Source organism: Schistocerca piceifrons, chromosome 10 (assembly GCF_021461385.2).
Source record: "Schistocerca piceifrons isolate TAMUIC-IGC-003096 chromosome 10, iqSchPice1.1, whole genome shotgun sequence".
Taxonomy (NCBI): Eukaryota; Metazoa; Arthropoda; class Insecta; order Orthoptera; family Acrididae; genus Schistocerca; species Schistocerca piceifrons.
Genome location: NC_060147.1, coordinates 79,542,049 through 79,565,800, shown reverse-complemented (window position 1 = coordinate 79,565,800; position 23,752 = coordinate 79,542,049). Strand labels below are relative to the sequence as shown.

At 43.6% G+C, this 23,752-nt stretch overlaps 1 protein-coding gene across 1 annotated transcript in view; it reads right to left on the bottom strand.

Moving 5' to 3' along the window:
• The window catches only part of LOC124718708 (homeobox protein Hox-C4-like), an 84,423-nt gene that overhangs the window by 48,927 nt on the left and 11,744 nt on the right, over nt 1-23,752 (bottom strand). Inside the window, exon 2 of the mRNA XM_047244329.1 lies at nt 6,674-7,055. Within this exon, the coding sequence (XP_047100285.1) occupies nt 6,674-7,055 (382 nt within the window). The remainder of the gene's footprint in view (nt 1-6,673; nt 7,056-23,752) is intronic.

Below are 23,752 nucleotides of genomic sequence, written 5' to 3'. Positions count from 1 at the left end.
AAACCAAAGGCTGCATCTTATTGGCAGGACACTTAGGAAATGGAACAGATCTACTAAGGAGACCACCTACACTACGTTTGTCCGTCCTCTTCGAAAACTGCTGCGCAGTGTGGGATATTAACCAGATAGTATAGACGGAGTACATCGAAAAACTTCAAAGAAAGGGTGCACGTTTTGTACTATTGCGAAATAGGAGACAAACTGTCACTGAAATGATACAGCATTTAGGATGGACATCAGTAAAACAAAAGCTTTTTTTGTTACGGAGAAATCTTCTCACGAAATTCCCATCACCAACTTTCTCCTCCGAATGCGAAAATATTTTGTTGACGCCGACCTACATAGCGAGAAACGATCACCATGATAAAATAAGGGAAATCAGAGCTCGTAAGGAAAGATACATGTGTTCGTTCTTTCCAGGCGCTGTACGAGATTGGATTAACAGAGAATTGTGAAGGTGCTAGGCGCTTAAATGTGATTTGCAGAGTATTGACGTAGATGTAGATAGTATTCGGAGTATAGTAGCGTGCTGTGTGACACAGCTACTTCGATTAGATATATACGCGTAACTCGAGAAAGCGATATGAAGTGGAAAGAGTATGTAAAGACTATAGTAAGGATAGTGTATGATCGACATCGGTTTATTGGGAGAATTTTAGGGAAGTGTGATTCATGTGTAAAGGAGACCACATACAGACACTAGTGCGACGCCATCTTGATTACTGCTCGAGTGTTGGGGATCCGCACTAGTTTTCCACTTGCTCCGTTTGCGAGTGAAACAGGAAAGGAAATGACTAGTTCTGGGACAGTGCACCCTCCGCCACGCACCGTACCGTGGCTAGCGGAGTATGTAAGTAGATGCACTCGTAGGTCCAGATGTACTCATCAAGCCATTAACTGCTCGCCTTCCGCCCTATTTACCGGCGTAATTGGCGCTGTCACGTACAGAATGTCCGATAACCGCTGTTATTGAAAGCTGAGTGCCGTCAGGGAGCCACAGTGGAAAAAAGTTTCAACGCCATTCTCAGTCACGACCGAAGTGTTCGTGGAAAAGCTTGGTACGGTGTCAGACGTCCGTTAATGAGGCTACGGCTTGGAAAGGAGAAGATGAAGACACCGATCAAAAAAAATAAAGTTTCAGAGAAAAAGAAAACTTGACCATGTAACAGGAAGTATTGTTCAAATTTTTATAAAACAGTGGGAGACGGTGCAATGAGAAGTCAATACGTTCATACTCAAGGCAAGAAGAGTACAGTGCTTGATTTAGTCACCCCTCCGAAAATAATGGCAAGAATAATTATTATTCCTCTTGCTGAGAGCTGGGATTACATGAGCAGCCGATAGAGAGATTCCCGCTTCTAGATGAGTGGTCTATTTAAGCTTCTTATTAGGTGACTGTGTAATTTCCAAGGATGATTGGCTCTCGAAGTCGCGGGGTCCAAACGATACACATCGAAAGTGCGATGCAAAATCGATCACGCGACTCTGGTGGCGAGGTTATGATCAATTATTTGTGATCGTCATTTTTATCTGTTTTCCGTCGTTCCCTTAGTTGCTCTAAGTTACACACCTCCGCGAATTAATGGCAAAAAGAGAACTGTTCCCGTAGCATACACATCACATGGACTTTCACATGATGACAATACCGACAACGACAGAGGTAAGTCGTCTCCTTTGTAATGACTAGTATTTTTGTAACGCTCTTCTTTTGTCGTTGCTGTAGAGACCACCGTAAACATAGTCATAACATCCGCCACCAAAGTCGACTGATCAATTTAGGATCGCAAGTTCTATATGTATCGTTTGGACCCCGAGACTTCGAGAGGCAATCATTCTTGGAAATTACCGGTGACTGTAATGTCTTTACGGCTCTATGACATTGTTTTCAGTGTACGGCATTTTTCCTGCTGTACTTGCCTAAGTATTACATAGCTCTGTCTGATTACATAACTTGATTTACCGCACGCAGACTCCACGTGTTAACTATACGTTTTTCATTAACGTTGGAGTGTATGTTATTCGTTTTAGTTCTGAACGCACAGTTCTAGACTGCTATCGTTTTGTCGCCTTAGAACCGTTTTAATACACGTGATTCATTGACAATTCATACAGTAAACAAAATTTTTTAATACGGGTATTAAAATTATTAAATACGAAACTGAATGAAAAGTGCAATAGTCTGCTGTAGCCGTATTTATTCAAGTCAATTACTGACCCACCCAACCAGTTTCCAAACTTTTAAGTTGCATCTTCTGATGTATATGAGTGCTATGTGATATGATGTTGGGAGTAGTTACAGAATGCCGCGGAGTAACTATTGGCGTGACCAGGCGAAATTCTCAGCCATGAGTTAATAAAAAACAATCGTCTATGATGAATGTCTTGTCTGTTTTAAAATCACGAAGTGTTATCACTTTTCTGATTAAAATATGTTCTTGTCGGCCTACGTCAATCAACAGACAATGCCCCTCATAGATGTGATCCAGGGTCCGTTGGCTTCTGGATCCAGTAAGTTCAAAAGTCAAAGAATAAATAGCTTGTTCCACATATTCTTCAAATGAAAAAAGAGGCTGTACACACACTTTGTAAATTAGCCTATGTTCTTCCTCAGCATTCAAGCTATCTCCATGCCTAATTTTATCAAAATCAGTTCAACGGTTTAGTCGTGAAAGCGTAACAGACAGAGCTAATTTCGTATGTACAATACTGGTATGAATTGCGGTTCTACTGTCCTTGTATATGGTACACACATTTAATATTTCTTCTTAACCCACTTCATTTAACAGCAAACGTCAAATTCTTTAATATTAAACTCTGTTTTAATAACCTGCGATTTTTCCATCCTCTGCAACATGGAAACTGATAGTACTGGGAAAAAATGAATTGGACCTTCACTATAGGACATTTAACGTAGTTCAATTCAATACCGGAATACATTTTTGCTAGAGACCGCGGTTTTCGAGCTATTCGAGGAAAAGATAGAAAGATACCTTGAAATGCCACACTTCTTTCCCACTCCCACGCTAAAACCCAACCTGACAGGGTATTTAGTACGTTGTTCTTCCACTAATGTACAAAAATTTACGGCTACACGAATTTCTTTTCGTATTCGACTTTTTATTTTATGATCTACGTTGGGTGGGCTATTTGAGTTCTACGCTTTTCTTTTAGACCAGTATTATTTCATTCTTTCTGTTATTGCTTTCATTTCTTCTTCAGACATTCGCATAATTCGTTTGGTTTTGATTTTGACTTGGAACCTCTCTATATTGTCGGTTATTTTTCCAGTTTTAATTCATTCCCTGTTTCCTTAAAACAATTCGGTTTGGTTTTTTCTGTAGCGGAAGTAGTCTGAAATTCTTTTGGTTACTAATTTTGGATTCATTCTGAGGATGAGTGTATACAAATCAGTTTGCTTGTGAGTTTTCTGGTTATGTGGGAAAGAGTTTCTTCCTGATGTCGATTAGTTTGTTGTTATGGACTTTAGGACATAGGATTTTTTTTAAATATCTTCCTTTCTTCCATCTCGCAGAATGGCAGTTAGAGTTACATGCGTGGGACAGTCCATTTCGGAAATCATTAGGGATCCACAGTGTCAAGAGCATGCCGAGAATACCAAATTTCAGGCATTATTTCTCACCAGTGACAACGCAGTAGCCAACGGCCTTCACTTAACGACCGACAGCAGTGGGGTTTGCGTAGAGTTATCAACGCTAACGGACAAGTTACACTGCATGAAATAGCTGCCGAAATCGATGTGAGACGTACGAAAAACATACCTGTTACGACAGTGCGGGGAAATTCGGCATTAATGGCCTACGGCAGCATTCGACAGACGCGAATGCCTTTGCTAACAGCACGGCATGGTCTGCACCGCCTATCTTGGGCTCGTGAACATATCAGTCGGACCCTAGACCACTGAAAACCTGGTCAGGTGAGTCCCGTTGTCAGCTGGTAAGAGTTGATGGTAGGGTTCGAGTGTGGCACAGACCCCACGATGCCATGCATCCAAGTTTGCAACAATCCACTGTGCAAACTGGTATTGGCTCCATGATGCTGTGGGCCGTGTTTACATGGAGTGGACTGGAACCTTTGGTCCAATTGCACCGATCATTAACTGGAAGTGGTTATGAAACTTCCTGACAGATTAAAACTGTGTGCCGGACCGAGACTCGTACTCGGGACCTTTGCCTTTCGCGGCCAAGTGCTCTACCATCTGAGCTGCCCAAGCTTTACTTCTGCCCGTACCTCGTCTCCTGCCTTCCAAACTTCAAGCTGTGAGGACGGGGCGTGAGTCGTGCTTGGGTAGCTCAGATGGTAGAGCACTTGCCCGCGAAAGGCAAAGGTTCCGAGTTCGAGTCTCGGTCCGGCCCCGTTCGAATCTCGGTCCGGCATACAGTTTTAATCTGCCAGGAAGTTTCATATCAGGGCGCTCTCCGCACCAGAGTGAAAATCTCATTCTGGTAGTGGTTATGTTAGGCTACCTGGAGAGTATTTGCAGTCGTTCAAGGACTTCATGTTCCCAAACAACGATGGAATTTTTATGGATCACAATGCGACGTGTCACCGGGCAACAACTGTTCGCGTTTGGTTTGAATAATATTCTGGACAACTCGAACGAATGGTTTGGCTAGCGAAATGATAGAATCAGACATTTATGCGACACAGTCGGAAGATTAGCTGGTGTAGAAAATGCTGCAACGGCACCACTTTTCGCTGTGGCCTTGCGGTTGAATGGAATGGACCGTGTCCTGAAAGATATAAGATGAACAACAAGCAAAACGAGGATAGCGGAATTTAGTTGAATTAAATGAAGTGATGCTGAGGGAATTAACTAGGAAATGACACACTTAAAATAGTATGAGTTTGATCGTCGAAGTAGGAAGGGTATACAAAGTAGACATGCAGTGGCAAGAAAATCGTTTCTGAAGAAGAGACATTTATTAACAGCGAGTATAGATATAAGTGTGAGGGAGTTCTTTTTGAAGGAATGTGCTATGTGTGGAAATACCCGCCAGGGTAGCTGAGAGCGCTGACGCGCTGCTTCCTGCACTCTGGTAGGCACACTGGCCCCGCTTGGCGGATTAACGACGAGGGCCGGTGTGCCATGCATCCTGGATGTTGTTTTTAGGCAGTTTTCCACATCGCACGAGGTGAATACTTGGCTGGTCCCCTCGTTCCATCTCAGTTACATGGCTCGCAGGTGCTTCAGTCTGGAACCTCATGACCGCTTCGGTCGCAGGTTCGAATGTTGCCTCGGCCATGGATGTGTGTATTGTCCTTAGTTAGGTTTAAGTAGTTCTAAGTTCTAGGTACCTGGCCTCTGGTAGGCGCACTGGCCCCAGATTGAATCCGCCTGGCGGAATAACGGTGAGGGCCCGAGGGCCGATGTGCCAGCCAGCCCGGATGTTGTTTTTAGGCAGTTTTCCACATTGCATGAGGTGAATACTGGGCTGGTCCCCTCGTTCCGCCTGAGTTACATGGCACGCAGGCGCTTCAGTCTGGAACCGCGTGACCGCTACGGTCGCAGGATCGAATCCTGCCTCCGCCATGGATGTGTGTATCGTCTTTAGTTAGGTTTAAGTAGTTCTAAGTTCTAGGGGACTGATGACCTCAGATGTTAAGTCCCATAGTGCTCAGAGCCATTCGATTTGGCACCACTTTTACAGTTATGGACCGCTATAGACGCAGTAAGACTCAGTATTTCTGCAGGGGACTCTACGTTGAGCTACAGCACTGTTGTTGCTGTTGTGGTCTTCAGTCCTGAGACTGGTTTGATGCAGCTCTCCATGCTACTCTATCCTGTGCAAGCTTTTTCATCTCCCAGCACTTACTGCAACGTACATCCTTATGAATCTGCTTAGTGTATTCATCTCTTGGTCTCCCTCTACGTTTTTTACCCTCCACGCTGCCATCCAATGCTAAATTGGTGATCCCTTGATGCCTCAGAACATGTCCTACCAACCGGTCCCTTCTTCTTGTCAAGTTGTGCCACAAACTCCTCCCCAATTCAGTTCAGTACCTCCTCATTAGTTATGTGATTTGCCCATCTAATCTTCAGCATTCTTCTGTAGCACCACATTTCGAAAGCTTCTATTCTCTTCTTGTCTAAACTATTTATCGTCCACGTTTCTCTTCCATACAAGGCTACACACCATAAAAATACTTTGAGAAACGACTTCCTGACACTTACATCTATACTCGATGTTAACAAAATTCTTTTCTTCAGAAACGCTTTCCTTGCCATCACCAGTCTCCATTTTATATCCTCTCTACTTCGACCATCTTCAGTTATTTTGCTTCCCAAATAGCAAAACACCTGTACTACTTTAAGTGTCTCATTTCCTAATCTAATTCCCCCAGCATCACCCGACTTAATTCTACTACATTCCATTATCCTCGTTATGCTTTTGTTGATGTTCATCTTATATCCTCCTTTCAACACACTGCCCATTCCGTTCAACTGCTCTTCCAAGTCCTTTGCTGTGTCTGACAGAATTACAATGTCATCGGCGAACGTCAAAGTTTTTGTATCTTCTCCATGGATCTCAATTCCTACTTCAAATTTTTCTTTTGTTTCCTTTACTGCTTGCTCAAGATACAGATTTAGACTTCAGGAGGTATTCCATGACTTTCGTCACCTTAGTGAGAAATACAGACCGGAGAGACTGACCTGTTGGCCGTCCTCTTGGCGCTGGCGGTTACGGCGGCGCCTCCTCCGCCCCCTCCGCCCCCGCCCCCGGCGTCCTTGGCCCTCGACTTGCTCCCCTTGCCCCCGGAGGCGGCGGCGACGGGCGCGCCCGCCGGGTTCGTCTTGCGGCGCACGTTCTTGGTGTTGGGCAGCTTGTTGTCCTTCTTCCACTTCATTCGGCGGTTCTGGAACCAGATCTTGATCTGGCGCTCGGACAGCACCAGCGTGTGCGCGATCTCGATGCGCCGGCGGCGCGTCAGGTAGCGGTTGTAGTGGAACTCCTTCTCCAGCTCCAGGATCTGGTGGCGCGTGTAGGCCGTGCGCTGGCGCTTCGGCTCCATGCCCGGCTGGTACGACCCGTTCGCTGCAACACACACAGTAGGGGGATTAATAAAGGAAGAGGACCCGACATCAAGAATAATGAGGAAGACATCAGAGCTTCTAAAACAAACACTGGAAGAGGACGTTATTAAGAATTTCCTCCCTCAGGCGCCGAGACCACCTACTCTTTATTTTTTTTTCACTAGCTGCTTATCTTTTATGACCCACCGTCTAATTTCTTATGGTGGGTCGTATGTTGCCATATAGCCGCTGTGAATGGGTCCGGAGGCCGATGTGACTGAAAGTGACACCACCCCGGCTCCCGTCCCCACTCACACCGTTGCCCGTGTCCCGCCACGTGGAGGCGGGCTCTATTTGTTTACATCCATTTGATATCTTTTTTTGTGCAGCATTATAAAAACTTATAACTAATACAAAATCAAGTGAGATATTAATAAAAAACGGAATTAAATATTCAGAAAGAAGGAAGGAAGAGAATTGAATAGAGAAGAGGTAGGTATAATATTGCCCGTCACCTGGTTGTGGGCGGCGGCCCGGGTCTTGGAATGACCCTCAAGACGCTGGCCATCGCTCACGATGCCTTTATCATCTACCATCCTAAAAAGTAAATAACTAGAAGAGATTAGGGTACGTTAAAGCTAGAAACTAAGACTAAGACCTCCATGTCCAGCCTGCTAAACTATTTACGATATACAATAGAGAGGTAACTGAGTTCGTGCTTGGCTCAGAGTTGCTAATGAAAGGGTTCTTGTGGTAATAGTAATAAAGGTAATGACGCTAACGGTTTGTGTTGAGCCTACAAGGCTCCCAGTAGAGTACATCAGGCGCAAGCACCTCCCGGCCCCGCCGACAACACGACCTGAACGGTGGTTTTCCCCGATCTACCGTAGGTATCCGTCGGGTTGGGCTCAAAAGAGAGGGACCACAATTAAGATCCTTCCATCCAGACTGTGTGCTGCCTCTTAACGGAAGGCGTAGGTCCCTTGAAGAGGTACCTAGCTTTAAGCTATCATTAGACATGGAGGTACTGTTAACTATTTACATATAAGGTGCAATCTCTTTTTAGGATTGTGTGTGACTTGTGCACCTCTTGTCGGTTGTTCCAGACTGTTCTTTGAAGTGGACGTGGTTGACACTATGGATCATCCGCGCTGGGCGCTTCAATATCTGTGTTGGTGGCCTGGTCTGTATCTGTTTCTTCTTCATCACTCGTGGTGCTAATCATATCTGTGACCCCCTGGGCATCGTGACGTCTGTTTGGACCGACATGCCTTCGGTAGGGTCTGTTGCGCAAGTATTCTATTTGTTGGATCTTCGAGATTTCGTCAGTTAGTTTGTTGAGACTAGTCCACCTTTCCGGGTCGCGTATTAAGGCATGTACTCCGTTCTGTGTGTTCAGGCGATTTATGTGTACTGTGTGTCTTGTGTTCGTGCGTTGTCCGCAGAAGAAGGCAGTATGTTCAGGGGAACCTTTTTCCCCGCATGTGCATCTATGAGTCTGCTGCAAATTCACACGGTACACGTGCAGGGGATAAGGCCATGTCCTGTCATGAAATGTACCACACCGCGGCTGGGATCGATATGTTTTAATTTTAGTCTTCCCCGGATGTCAGGGAAGAAGTTGTATACACGGCGGCCCTTATCGCTGTTGGCCCACTCGCTCTGCCAGGTATCCACTCGCCATGCTCTGGGTGGGCGTGTTATCTCAATCGGCACACCAGTGATCTGCCGAACCTGGTCTATTCTCTCCATCCTAAGCCAGTACATTGCTGCGCGGTACCTGATGGTGATATCTATGTGGATGATTCCCATGACGACAAATAGTGCGTCATTTGAAGTTGTGTTGAATGCCCCTTAGTCGCGGTAGAATACTTCTTTGCCTGGACTACCAATAATCCACTCCTGAAGAGATATAACACGTCATCCGTGTTCAGGGCCGGCCGAAGTGGCCGAGCGGTTCTAGGCGTTACAGTCTGGAGCCGCGCGACCGCTACGGTCGCAGGTTCGAATCCTGCCTCGGGCATGGATGTGTGTGATGTCCTTAGGTTAGTTAGGTTTAAGTAGTTCTAAGTTCTAGGGGACTGATGACCTCAGATGTTAAGTCCCATAGTGCTCAGAGCCATTTGAGCCATTGAACCGTGTTCAGGCCCCCAGCAAAAATTCAACAGCTCATGAGGCCTGTGAAGGACAATCTAGGGCTTAGAACGCCTAGAGTGTACAAGATACCATGTCAGTGTGGCCGTTACTACGTCGGCCGAACAGTACGCACTGTGGAGCAATGCCGGACGGCACACGAGTGGTGCTTACGCCTGCGCTATCCAGAAAATTCAGCCTTGGCAGAACACGCCTTGGAAAATGGACACCGAATTCTATTCGACGGAACGTATGTCCTTATGAAGACGAAGGGATTTTGGGATAGCGTCATACAACACGCTATTGAAATAAAAATCTCTGAAAACACCATCAACAAGGACGGAGGTTTGCAGCTCAGCACAGCCTGGGAGCCGGCTATCGCGAGGTTGAAACGGGCGCGACGGACGCGGGATGAAAACATTACCATATATGGCGAGGAAGAGAGCACTAGTGACGTCACAGCCAGCAGTGCGACTGAATAACGACGCGGCAACGGCTACACAGCAGTCATTCTTATCACTTGACAATGACCGGGGAGAGCTCGGTGGTAAGCTCGTGGGATTTTAACCACCTGACGCGGGTGGAAGACCGAGAAAATTGTATTAACTCATAATGCCGCGAAACCATGCATTCATACATAGTTGGGGATATCTGTCAATTTCTTCATTCCGGACATCGAACCCAAAGGTGTCGCCAGTTACCTTCACACACCTATTCGAACAAGTTGTCCGTGCCTACGGCAATGCAACACCTACCTGAGTGGCAGTACCCCCAATATTAGTCACATTTTTATGGACAGTCCAATCAGTTCCCGAGTTAGAAATGGCGATGTAGCTTTCATTTCCAAAACCATTTATACTGAATCCATACAAATTATAATAATTTTCATGTATATATGCATGTATGCTCCACGTCCGCTTCTAAACCACTGGACCAGTTTCAACCAAACTTAGTACACATATCATTTACTGTCTGGAAATAATCACCTTATAGATAAGAACCATCCACCTATCAAAGGATGTGAGGATGAAAAAACAGTGTAGCCCATTACGCGAGAATACCCATATTTCAGTCATCTAGTATTTCAGAATGAGAGCTCTTAGAGACTTGCGACAAACTTGACACAAAATTTCAAAGCTTTAAGAAACTTTTTCCACTGATGACCATCATAAGTTGATGAAAGGAAATTGTTTATCGCTTACTACATTTTCGCTATTCATGCAGTAAAACCGCCACATGAAGTATGACGTTTTAATTTACTACTTCTTTACTACTGCCAGTATTTCTGATACATTTCGCATACAGTATTCACATATACCACTAGATGTTGGTGTTGTTGTGGTCTTCAGTCCAAAGACTGCTTTCATGCAGCTTCCATCCTACTCTATCCTGTGCAAACTTCTTCATCTATGAGTAATTATTGCAACGTACATCCTTCTGAATCTGCTTACTGTATTCATCGTTTGGCCTCTCTTTACGATTTTTACTCCTCCCTCCCCCCCCCCCCCCCCCCACGCTTCCCTTGATGCCTCAGAATGTGCCCTTACAACCGATCCCTTCTTCTAGTCAGGTTGTACCAAAAATTTCTCATCTCCCCAATTCTATTTAGTACCTCCTCATTACTTTCGTGATCTGTCCATGTAATCTTCAACATTCTTTTGTACCACCACATCTCAAAAGCTAGTACAATGGGCTAAATCAGACTTATATTTGCGATACTTACAGTAATAGGTTTACATATGGTTCTCGGGCTTACCGTCTGATTTTATTGTTGTATCTCCACCAAAACACTCCACCTATGCCACATGGTGTAGAAACTCAATATCATAAACTACGGGCACAATAACATTGTATACAGACTAAGAGTATCGCCGACTATCGCGCCAGAATCGTCTGCATACGCCATATTTAAAATTTGTTGATAATACTGAAAAAGACACACCCCTCAGGGTTGAAGCTGTCTCCATAACGAACTAAATACTATTGGAATACGTTCAGCAGTAGAGTCGTGAAAGGGTAACAAAGTGAGTTGCTTTCGCTATTAATAATACTGGTATTAGTACGGGAGTATGTATTAAGCACGCTGAGATTTAAACAAACATTATATTGATTACGTTGAATCATATTACGAACAGATCAACCAATCAAATCATTTTCACAAAATTGAAAAAATTCAAAAGTAAAGAGAAAATAGCCCTTTGAAAGAATAATTACTTTCATTAATTTGCGTAATATTCTCCACTACTCACTTTGTAAAGTAGCCTATCTTCTTCATCAGGGTTCAAGCTATCTCACACCAAATTTCATGGATATGGTTTCACAGGTTTAGTCGTTAAAAAATAAGAGAGTTACTTTTGAATTTAAAAAATTAGTATGGAAGTATGGATTGCCTGGATTAAACACGTTCATAATTATTTAAGCATTGTATCGTAGCTGTTGCTCTTGCGTATCAGTAAACTCAAATGACATATTCCATACTCCTAGATTTACAGAAGGCTTTTGATACCGTTCCTCACAAGCGACTATTGATCAAACTGCGTAAATTTGGAGTACCGTCTCAGTTGTGTGACTGGATTTGTGATTTCCTCTCAGAGAGGTCACAGTTCGTAGTGATAGACGCTAAATCATCGAGTAGAAGTAATATCTGGCATTCCGCAAGGTAGTGTCATAGGCCCTCTGCTGTTCTTCATTTATATAAATGATCTAGTTGATAATCTGTGCAGTCCCCTTACGTTGTTTGCAGATGACGTTGTACTTTACCGTCTAGAAAAATCATCAGACCATCAATTCCAATTACAAAATGATCTAGAGAGAATTTCTGTATGGTGCGAAAAGTGGCAATTGGCACTAAACAAAGAAAAGTGCGAGGTCATCCACATGGGTGCTAAAAGAAATCCGATAAATTTTGGGTATACGATGAATCGCACAAATTTAAGGGCTGTCAATTCGCCTAAATACCTAGGAATTACAATTACGAGCAACTTAAATTGGAAAGACCACGTAGATAATATTGTGGGGAAGGCGAAACAAAGACTGCACTTTGTTGGCAGAACACTTAGAAGAGGCGACAAACCCACTAAGGAGACAGCCTACGTTACACTTGTCCGTCCTCTGTTGGAATATTGCTGCGCGGTGTGGGATCCTTACCAGGTAGGATTGACGGAGGACATCGAAAAAGTGCAAAGAAGGGCAGCTCTTTTACTGTTATCGCGCAGTAGGGGTGAGAGTGTCGCTGATATGATACTCGAGTTGGGGTGACAGTCACTGAAACAAAGGCGGTTTTCTTCGCGGCGAGATCTATTTACGAAATTTCAATCACCAACTTTCTCTTCCGAATGCGTAAATATTTTCGTGACGCCCACCTACGTAGGGAGAAATGATCATCATAATACGATAAGAGAAATCAGTGCTCGATCGGAAAGATTTAGGTGTTCATTCTTCCCACGCGCCATTCGAGAGTGGAATGGTAGAGAAGTAGTATGAAAATGGTCCGATGAACCCTCTGCCAGGCACTTAGGTGTTAATTGCAGAGTAACCAGGTAGATGTAGATGTGGAATAGTTTTAAGTATGGTACTCGGGCTTACCCTCTGATTTTATTGTTGTATCTCCACCAAAACACTCCAGCTATGCCAGATGGTGTAGAAACACAGTATCATAAACCATGTGCACAATAACATCGGGTTTGCAGTGTCAGGGAATAATGTACAGACGCTAAGAGTCGCCGACCATCGCGCCAGAACCGTCTGCATGCCACTCACTTACGCCATATTTAAAAATGTTGATTATACTGAAAAAGACACAGCGGTCAGGGTTGAACCTGTCTCCACAACAAACTAAATACCATCGGAATACGTTCAGCGCTAAAGTCGTGAAAAGGTAACAAAGTGAGTTGCTCTCGCTATTAATAATACTGGTATTAGAAGTATGTATTAAACACGCTGAGAACTGAAAAAAACCTTGTATTGATCACGTTGAATCATATTATGTTCAACAGATCAACCAATGAAAGCATTTTCACAAATATGACAAAATTCAAAAGTAAAGGGAAAGTAACCCTTTAAAAGAGTAATTACTTTAATTAATTTGCGTAATATTCTTCAAACCAATCTTGCACTACTCACTTTGTAGACTAACCTTTCTTCATAATGGTTCAAGCTATCTCACACCAAATTTCATGGATATCGGTTCACCGGTTCAATCGTGAAAAAATAACATTTACTTTTGCATTTATAACATTAGAATGGAAGTATTGATTGCCGTGGATTAACCACGTTCAGGATTGTTTAAGTATTGTATCGTAGCTGTTGTTCTTTCGTTTCAGTAAAATGAAATGATATATGCGTATTGCTTAACTGGCCAGGAGACGCCCCGTTGAGATGTTCCGGACCTTGGTGCAAATCTTTTCATTTGACGCCCTACCCTTACTTGCACGCCGATGATGATAAAATGATGATGAGCATAGGGTTCATATCCAGACACAAGCAGGAAAAAAGAAACGACCCAATTGGCAACTAATCCCGGAAACCCACGATCGGGAATCTGCAACGATAAACGTATGGCCGCCACCCGACGACAGAAATTTGAACGCAACAAAGAACTTACAAGGGACGCGTGTCGCTCAGCGGTTAAAATGCGTCAGGCTAGTGACTGATATTAGTATGGAAGTCTGGATTAAACATGTAGAGGAGTGTTCAAATGGTTCAAAAGGCTCTAAGCACTAATCGACTTAACATCTGAGGTCATCAGTCCCTTAGACTTAGAACTACTTAAACCTAACTAACCTAAGGACATCACACTCATCCATGCCCGAGGCAGGATTCGAACCTGCGACCGTAGCAGCATCGCGGTTCCGGACACAAGCGCCCATAACCGATCGGCCACAGCGGTCGGCTAGAGGAGTGTATAAAGATTTTATTCATTACTTTGAATCGTATTATGTAGAACGTATTAACCAATAAAAGCATGTTCACAAATATTATGAAGTTTAAAAGCCAACGAGTAAGTAGCGATTCCAAAGAGTAATTATTGTTCTATATTTCGTGTTCTATAGCAGTCTATGCTCTTCCTCAGCGTTCGAGCTATCTCCGTACCAGATTTCATGGATATCGGTTGAGCGGTTAAGTCGTGAAAGCGTAAGACAGTTACTTTCGCATTCATAATGTTAGTATGGTTTTTTTGTAAGAGGGTGCTCCACGACCGCTACGGTCGCAGGTTGGAATCCTGCCTCGGGCATGGATGTGTGTGATGTCCTTAGGTTAGTTAGGTTTAAGTAGTTCTAAGTTCTAGGGGACTGACGACCTCAGAAGTTAAGTCGCATAGTGCTGGTTCAAATGGCTCTGAGCACTATGGGACTTAACATCTATGGTCATCAGTCCCCTAGAACTTAGAACTACTTAAACCTAACTAACCTAAGGACATCACACAACACCCAGCCATCACGAGGCAGAGAAAATCCCTGACCCCGCCGGGAATCGAACCCGGGAACCCGGGCGTGGGAAGCGAGAACGCTACCGCACGACCACGAGATGCGGGCTCGCATAGTGCTCAGAGGCATTTGAACCATTTGAGGATGCTCCACAGTTGTAACACATATGATGAAGAACGTGCTTATAAGTAACTCCACTGTTTCAGAAGACGACTGCACGATAGAAAAAGACAGTAAATAGACGTATATTAGCACGGGTGCTCAGTACCGGTACCATTTGTGAGGCAGAAAATACTGTTGAAGGACCAAGTGCGAGCAACAGTGCTGGCCCGTGAATATAATTCTGCGTATTCATAAATTTTTAGATTCAGATAAATATGAGATTGTGAAATTAATAGCATGTGCTCCATAACTGTTATGCCTGTCAACAGATTTATAGAATCACAGCCACTTTCAATAATAATAATAATAATGATAATAATATATACAACTACAGAAATCTGTAATTATTGATACATGTTCAATTACCCGAAAGTTCCTAAATGCAATATAACATATACCGTACAGTTAAAAGGAAGTGACGCTTGATCAAGGTCCGCGTCACTTTCCATTTTTAACCAGACTTAACGTCTGAGAAAGTAAAGAAATAATAATTAGTGTAAAATGTCTGAAAATTAAATAATTGTTTTCGTGGAATTTTGTTGTTTTATACATAATTAAGTTTATGGCAAGGATGAAATATTGTTTAAGCTTTCGCTACTCTCCGTTCTGCAGTTTTGTGTAAGTGGGAGTTTTTGTGCTTTTTTATTTTTTCGAGCAAATGTACAAGATTCCCAATCCATGTATTAGTTAACGAATTAACTTCTGGGCTGAAAATCAGGCATTCTTACGCTAGAGCCGCATAACGGCTTAAGTTTATTATACACTTCTTTATTAAATGTTCGCTTGAACTCAGTTACTTGATTTCGTCACTTTCTCAGTCAACAGATCTAGTCTGGAGGCCCTAGTTCTTTTGTGATTAACTTTTCCTGGTAATTTTTCGTTTTGTTAGCATTTAAAACAGATTCAACAAAAATAATTGGCAAACAATGCTGTACAATTGCAATAAAGTCATGAGATGCTCAGTTGACCCTTTTATTAGAACATGCTGCGCGTTTCGGGATTACACCCATCTTCAGACATCAAAAACTCCAACTCCTTGCTGACTAACCAGGACTACAGCCTTGACAACTCAAAGGAAGTGTCCAATTACATATGACTATACCTGCGACGAATAGTTATAGTCATATGTTATTGGACACTATCTTTGAGTTATCATGGCTGTACGCCTGGTTGGTTAGGAAGGAGTTGGAGTTTGTGATGTCTTTGAGTGTAATCCTGAAACGCCTAACATGATGTAATAAAAGAGTCAATTGAACATCTGATGACTTTATTGCGGTTGTACAGCATTGTTTGCCAATTATTAACATAAAAATGATCGCAGGCCTCAGACGGGATTTTATGTCCTGTATATCAGATTCAACAGTGCTCATGTTGTCACTGCACACGAAACCCGATTCCTGCACAGTAAACAACCAACTCCAAATGCAAACTGCAATTTGTGGAAATGATTAATTCAGGTAGTACTGTCTACCAACATAGTCATCTGATCAGAATACAAATGAGGCGCCGATTGCGCTAAGGGCCTAAACCACACCGTCGTCGACTCCATATTTAAGTGAATATCAGAGAAACCAGTGAGACAACTTTTCGTGAATGTCCATAAATATAAAGTCGGCCTACAGCACACACTAACATGACCCACCATAAGGTCAACAGCTGTCAGAAGCGTGAGTAAATGCTACAGTCTCACAATCGACGATGATGGGGTTTACGATTCTCAGTGCCTAAATAAAGTACTGTATGATAAAGTCCAGAACTTGATATACTATTTCTCGTTCAGAACTGGACAGAATAGGTTTTTATGCCAGTATAACTATAACATATACAGACGTCTGCTCTAATTTCACTACAGAGTGAGTGAATTGGCATATTTGAGGAGTGTGATATCGTCTAGCGGGGTTTATGCGAAGCGAACGGGGCTAAACATCTCCTGCAGCGTGCTGCCACCTGGTGGCATAGACGTAAACTTGTAGTTGAGTGGAGAGAGGTAGCTGTGTACGCCGTAAATAATGCACGTTCTCTATCAAATCCGCGTTTATTTAGCCCGTGAAGCAATTACGTCACTCCGTTTGCTCATGCACAAAAACCCCTTAAAACGTGCGCAACTGAGGATGCGCTCATGACCCTGATGCCAAGTTCCATGGTGCCTAGAAGAGCAGCGATGTAGCGTAGCGAAGTAGATTTAGTGCAATTATAATACGTTCAATAGCATTCAAAGAAATATAACCAATTAATGAGCATGGTGTCAAAAGTTAGGGTGTTCACGTACGCCGTGCTCTTACGCAACATCCGTTACCGACGAGCTGTACATTGAATTCGCTTTCAGCTTGGGAAGCCGCGGCGGCTGCAACCCCACTCTGTTCATTTGGTTGCCTATCTGCAGGCGCGGACTAATTTGATGCAACAGTACGGAGCGGATAATTTGTATATACGTTCTGACACACCTGCTCCCTAGTGGTTTCTTCTGCAATTACACCATGGCATGTATTACGAATAGAAACTTGGAAGGATGCTATTTCAGCTTATACGAGTAATTTTTCAGCGTGTTTTGTAGTTTACGCACGATCGCCTTCTGAAACCCCAGATATACTTCTCAATGACCTTGTATACACTATCAGCTGCTGTATAAACTTTACTGAAATGTGCTACTAGCTTCGGTTTATATGGATGATGTTCTGGCATTAGACAAAAACTCTTTTTAATATTTTGCTCTGTTATGTATAAAACATACCGTATTTTACGGACTATAAGAAACACTATTTTCTCCGAAAAATTGCCTCCAAAATTCGGGTGCGTCTTATACTCGAAATTTATATTAAAATGTACAGTGTTTGATTTAAAATTCTCTTATTCTTCTTTCTTGGCTCTACAGCTCATGATGAGCCTTGGCCTCTTCTACAATTTCCTTCCATCTCTCTCGGTCCTTTGCCAATACTCTCCAGGTTCTATAGCCCATCTTCCTAAGATCTTCGATTACTCCATCTTCCCATCTGGCTCTTGCTCGACCACGTCCTCTCTGCCCTCCTGGCTTTCCTTGTAATATTCTTTTTGGTACTTCTGTATCATTCATGCGAGCCACATGTCCCGCCCACCTCAGTCTGGATGATTTCACTGTCCTTCTGATGGGTTGGTCTTTGTATATGATATACAACTCATGGTTGTATCTCCTCCTCCATCTTCCTCTTTCACAGATTGGGCCGATAATTCGTCTAAGTACCTTTCTTTCAAATGCATCCAGTGTTTCAATGTCTTGTTAATGCCCAGGCTTCAGAGGCATATGTAAGCACTGGTCGTATAAGTGATTTATACATAGTTAATTTCGTGGTACGAGTCAGGAGCCTTGAGGATAGAAGTCTTGTTAGGGCAAAATAGCCTCTGCTGGCTAGTATTAATCTCTGCTTAATTTCATAGGAGGTATTATTTAGATGTGTAACTGTCGAGCCAAGATACTTGAAATACTCAACTCTCTCAAATGTATAATTGCCCATTGTTATTGCATTTGGCATATTTTCTCTGTATGCTTTTCCAGCTGCCATATATTTTGTGTTTCGTTCATTCATAATTAACCCCATGTTCCTACTGGTCTGTTCAAGAGCTGTAAATGTCTCTTCCATTGCTTTTTGGGTTCTTGCTATTATATCAATGCCATCTGCGTAGGCCAGTATCTGCACTGATTTATAGAAGATCGTTCCTCTGTTCAGAAGGTTTGCGTTTCTCATCACCTTCTCCAGGGCGGCATTAAAGAGAAGGCATGCCAATGCATCCCCTTGTCGCACTCCATTTTCAATACTCAATGTGTTGGACATCATTCTTACACTACCTTGTGTTTCGCTCATTGTCATTCTCACCAGCCTTGCCAACTTTCTAGAGATTCCGAGTTCATCTAGAGCTTGATATAACTGCTCTCTATTTATGCTATCATTAGTTGCTTTGAAATCTATAAATTTGGAGCTGGCACGCATCTCTTTAAAATTCTCACCAGTCTTAAACATGCCCATATATTCGATACCGTGGGAAACGTACCTCTATCTGGCCAACACTGGATTCAACCGGCAGCAGAAGTGAACCGATGCGACGAACATCAATTGAGGGATCACAAGCTTACTAACACTGTTTCCCTTCCGTCCCACCATTAAAAACACTGAACATGTCTAGCCCATGATGCGATATTGCAGTCTACGGTACCGGTGAACTGGCAAGTGATTTCTGTTATCGGTAAAAGTGCAATATTTTTGTTAGTAGCTCTTTCCGTAATGCAAAAAATTAAATGTATACATATGATGCAGGCTATAAATTTTAAGCAATGGCATATGCAGAAGAACATGGGAACAGAGTAATTGAGCGGGATTTCGGCCCCACACCAGCAGAAAAAGCCATTCGCGATTGCCTGGCTAGTAAAGAAGAACAAAAAAAATGAGGAAAACTAAATGTGCAAATACAGGGTGTCACGAAAAGGTACGGCCAAACTTTCAGGAAACATTCCTCACACACAAATAAAGAAAAGATGCTATGTGGACATGTGTCCGGAAACGCTTAATTTCCATGTTAGAGCTCATTTTAGTTTGTTCTTCCACCTACGCTCAGTGGATCACGTTATGATAATTTCGTACGGGATACTCTATCTGTGCTGCTAGAACATGTGCCTTTACAAGTGCGACACAACATGTGGTTCATGCACGATGGAGCTCCTGCCCATTTCAGTCGAAGTGTTCGTACGCTTCTCAACAACAGATTCGGTGACCAATGGATTGGTAGAGGCGGACCAATTCCATGGCCTCCACGCTCTCCTGACCTCAACCCTCTCGACTTTCATTTATGGGGGCATTTGAAAGCTCTTCTCTACGCAACCCCGGTACCAAATGTAGAGACTCTTCGTTCTCGTATTGTGGACGGCTGTGATACAATACGCCGTTCTCCAGGGCTGCATCAGCGCATCGGGGATTCCATGCGACGGAGGGTGGATGCATGTGTCCTCGCTAACGTAGGACATTTTGAACATTTCCTGTAACAAAGTGAAGTCACGCTGGTACGTTCTGTTGCTGTGTGTTTCCATTCCATGATTAATGTGATTTGAAGAGAAGTAATAAAATGAGCTCTGACATGGAAAGTAAGCGTTTCCGGAGACATGTCCATATGACATATTTTCTTTCTTTGTGTGTGAGGAATGTTTCCTGAAAGTTTGGCCGTACCTTTTTGTAACACCCTGTAGAAGACTGAATTCAGAATGGTTTGAACTAGAAGATGTATCGAAATGGATTCGAATAAAGCGCCAAAATGGCACTGGAATTAATAAAAAGTGATTCAAGTCCCCCCTCGTAAGGCTAGCGCTACAGCGTAATGGACTTAGCATGCGAACCAAAACCAAAATATCTCAGAAAGTTCCACAAGGTCACGTAGAGAAAATATTATTTCCATAGCTTTATTATTCAATATCTAAAGAAGACCAGTGCAGAACCAAGCAAAACAGCGAATTTGGACGAAACGCTTCTGACATTTGGCGTGCCCAGTAAGAGAACTGTTGCCATGAAGGTTGCCAAATCTGCAATTGTAAAAACAAGTGTACACGAAAAAATACTCTACGCTGTTGTCCTTTCATGTCTGACTAACGGTACTAAACGTAAAACAGCGATTATTTTCAAGCGCAGAACAATGCCAAAACCTTCTAAAATACCGCCAGGTGCAGTTGTTCACATACAAGACAACGGCTGGATGGACGAGACTAGTATAAAATTATGAATTAACATAGAGTGCGGGTGAGAAGTAAAGGTGTTGTATTGAAGAAGAGCTCTCTTCTTGTGCTAGATCAGTTAAGAAAAATTTTCAAAGGTGCTATGAAAGAGAAATTGAGGCAGGGAAATACAGAGCTTCCTGTTAAAAAAAAAATTAAAGTGCGTATGAGAGAGGAATGGGAAAAATGGATGAAAACCATCATGAATTCACTGTGAAGGAAACTTTACAACGATTTATAATCAAACAGTGCATCGTTGGATAAAACAGTCGCGGTCTACAGTGAGAAAAGACATTATTGTTAGATATTTCAAGAAGTGTGGCACAGGTAACGCTCTCTATGGCAGTGGAGACCATCGTATGTATGAAGAGGACAACGATTACGACGAAGAGGAAGAAGAAGTTGAAGAAGAAGAAGAAAGTTCAGACGTCGATTTTCTTGAATGTTAAAGGTCTGTTCTGCTTCATACGCAAAGAATTTTTTTTAGTCTGGCTTTTCGGTCTAATAATAAAAATGGTAAAAATGTTATTTAAAAATGCTTAAAAATTAAGGTGCGTCTTATAGTCCTTAACGTGTTATTGTCCGTAAAATACGGTAGTTCCTTCAATCCTGGCTTAAATAGGCAAACAACAATATTTGTATTATACATTGACGGAAAAAATTGCAGCACCAAAATATAATTAATGTAGAGTAATGTAATTTGCGGAATACATTTGTCTACGTAACATATTTAAGTGGTTAAAATTAGGCCGCGCGGGACTAGCCGAGCGGTCTGGGGCGCTGCAGTCATGGACTGTGCGGCTGGTCCCGGCGGAGGTTCGAGTCCTCCCTCTGGCATGGATATGTGTGTTTGTCCTTAGGATAATTTAGGTTAAGTGGTGTGTAAGCTTAGGGACTGATGACCTTAGCAGTTAAGTCCCATACGATTTCACACACATTTGATTAAAATTTGAAGAGCACAGGTTAATACAGCGCGAGAGAAGCTATTGTGATGGCCCAGCAGTAGAAGCCGGAAGAATCTTACCCAATTCCACCACTTGTTCGGCATAAGCGAGGGATAACTCACTTTTATAAATGAATGCGACAAAAGACTGTTCTTTGACGGTTTCAGCCAACTCTCAACAACACAAAACCCTGAAGAAAGTCCCAGCAGAGCGATCGAAGCGTCTGTCGTGTAGAAGGAACTGAAAGGGAGCATGACGGAACCTACCAGACTAGGAGATATTACCACAATGAATTTTCACTCTGCAGTGGAGTAAGCGCTGATGCGGAATTTCCTGGCAGATAAAACTGTGTGCTATACCGTGACTCGAACTCAGGGATCAAAACACTTGTACGGGAAAGGCAAACGTCCGGAGTTCGAATCTAGGTTTGGCAGACAGTTTTAATCTGCCACGGACTTCACAAAAGATCTGACATTCAGTAACAACAGCCAAGATTTACATACCGTAAGAAACTTCTCAAATGGCTCTGAGCACTATGGGACTTAACATCTGAGGTCATCAGTCCCCTAGAACTTAGAACTACTTAAACCTAACTAACCTAAGGACATCACACATATCCATGCCCGAGGCAGGATTAGAAACTGCGAACGTTCCGATCGCGCGGTTCCAGACTGAAGCGCTTAGAACCGCTCGGCCACACCGGCCGGCAGAAACTTCTCGCTTCCGTACCTAGTTGAATTGACGTCATTATCAACGCTGGAGTTTCTATTACATAGGATTGGAGTGATGTTTCCTGGATGTGACTGATTTCACTCCAGCGTGCTACGTTAAAGAGTGCACTCATACCGACCTCACCAAAACTTCAGTAGAACTTATGTGTCTCAGGCCCTATGCCCCTTGGCCCTATGCAGAAGCAATGGCATGGATGTACATGTGGCTCTAAGCACTATGGCTCTAAGCACTATGGGACTCAATATCTGAGGTCACCAGTCCCCTAGACTTAGAACTACTTAAATCTAACTAACCTAAGGATAACACACATCCATGCCCGAGGCGGGATTCGAACCTGCGACCATAGTAGCAGCGCGGTTCCGGACTGAAGCGCCTAGAACTGCTCGACCACAGCGGCCGGTGATGTACATGTGTATGTAGTCTTTTTTAGTGGAAGGGTCTATAATCAAACGACTAATCAACATCAGAGAGGTATGGAGTTAGGCAGTGGTGGAGTGGGAGTGTATTGGGGACGAACAGAAGAAAATACTGTATCTGCCTATGGCGCTGGTCCCCGGAACAGACAGGGACCCACCGGGAGAAGCGGCCGGTGCCCCTTAATCCCGCGGGATATCTCTCCCGGGGATCTTAATAGCCACGTCTTGCCCGGCGCGCCAGACAAAAGGAGGAGCCGATCGCTGGGGGATTCCCCGAGATGCCGGGGAAGGGACTGGCAGGGCGGCCAACCGAACAGCAACGACACTCCTGCCGCCCAGCGGAGAACTCCGGGGGGAAAACAATAAAAAAATGAGACAAAGAGATGAGCCTTTATTTTTTATGTGTACGAGGCCCTCTGTTGTCGGAGCGGCGGCAGGTGGCGGAAGAGTCCGCGAACAGGTAGGGGCGGCGATGAAGGGAGAAGGAGGTAGCGATGAGGAGGCAGAGAAAAAGAGTAGGAAGGTAGAACTGGGCAGATGAAAATGAAACGGTGCCAGTCGGCGTGCGGCTGGTGGTGGCTATTGTGTTGCGCGCTGCAGGGGAATACACATCAGGACGGCAATGTCGACCGGGCCGTTTCCCCCGAGATCGATCGATTAATCGATTCAGTGCCGATTGTGGTTATTGCGTGTCTTTGTTGTGACTGTCGGGTTGTGCTTGGAGGAAGGAAGGAGAAGATAAAAAAAAAAAAGGCGAGAACAATAGCCGCAGGTGAGGCCGAATAGAGGCAGGCGTGAAGCGTTACAAGCGCGAGGTTTATTCCGAGTGTGCGCTGAAGTAAAACGTCTGAGCGGCGAACCTGATGGAACTGCTGGTGTGACTGTGATAGGTGTCCCAGAAACTCGACCATGCGGTTTCATAAAATTCTTTGGTGAAGAGACACTTCTACTACATAGAATATAAATTGCCTGACGAAGTGGCTAGGTGAGGGTGGTGGCAATGTCTTGTTTATGCCCGAGAAACAGGGAGAGGAGTGAGTCACAAACATATATTCCATTATTCTTACAAGTCTGTCGGAAAAAATTCGAAACAGTCTTCAGGCCCACCAAGAAGATTAAGGAATAATTAAGAACTGCAAAAGACGCCCGACACACCCAAGCAACACCTGGGGTATACA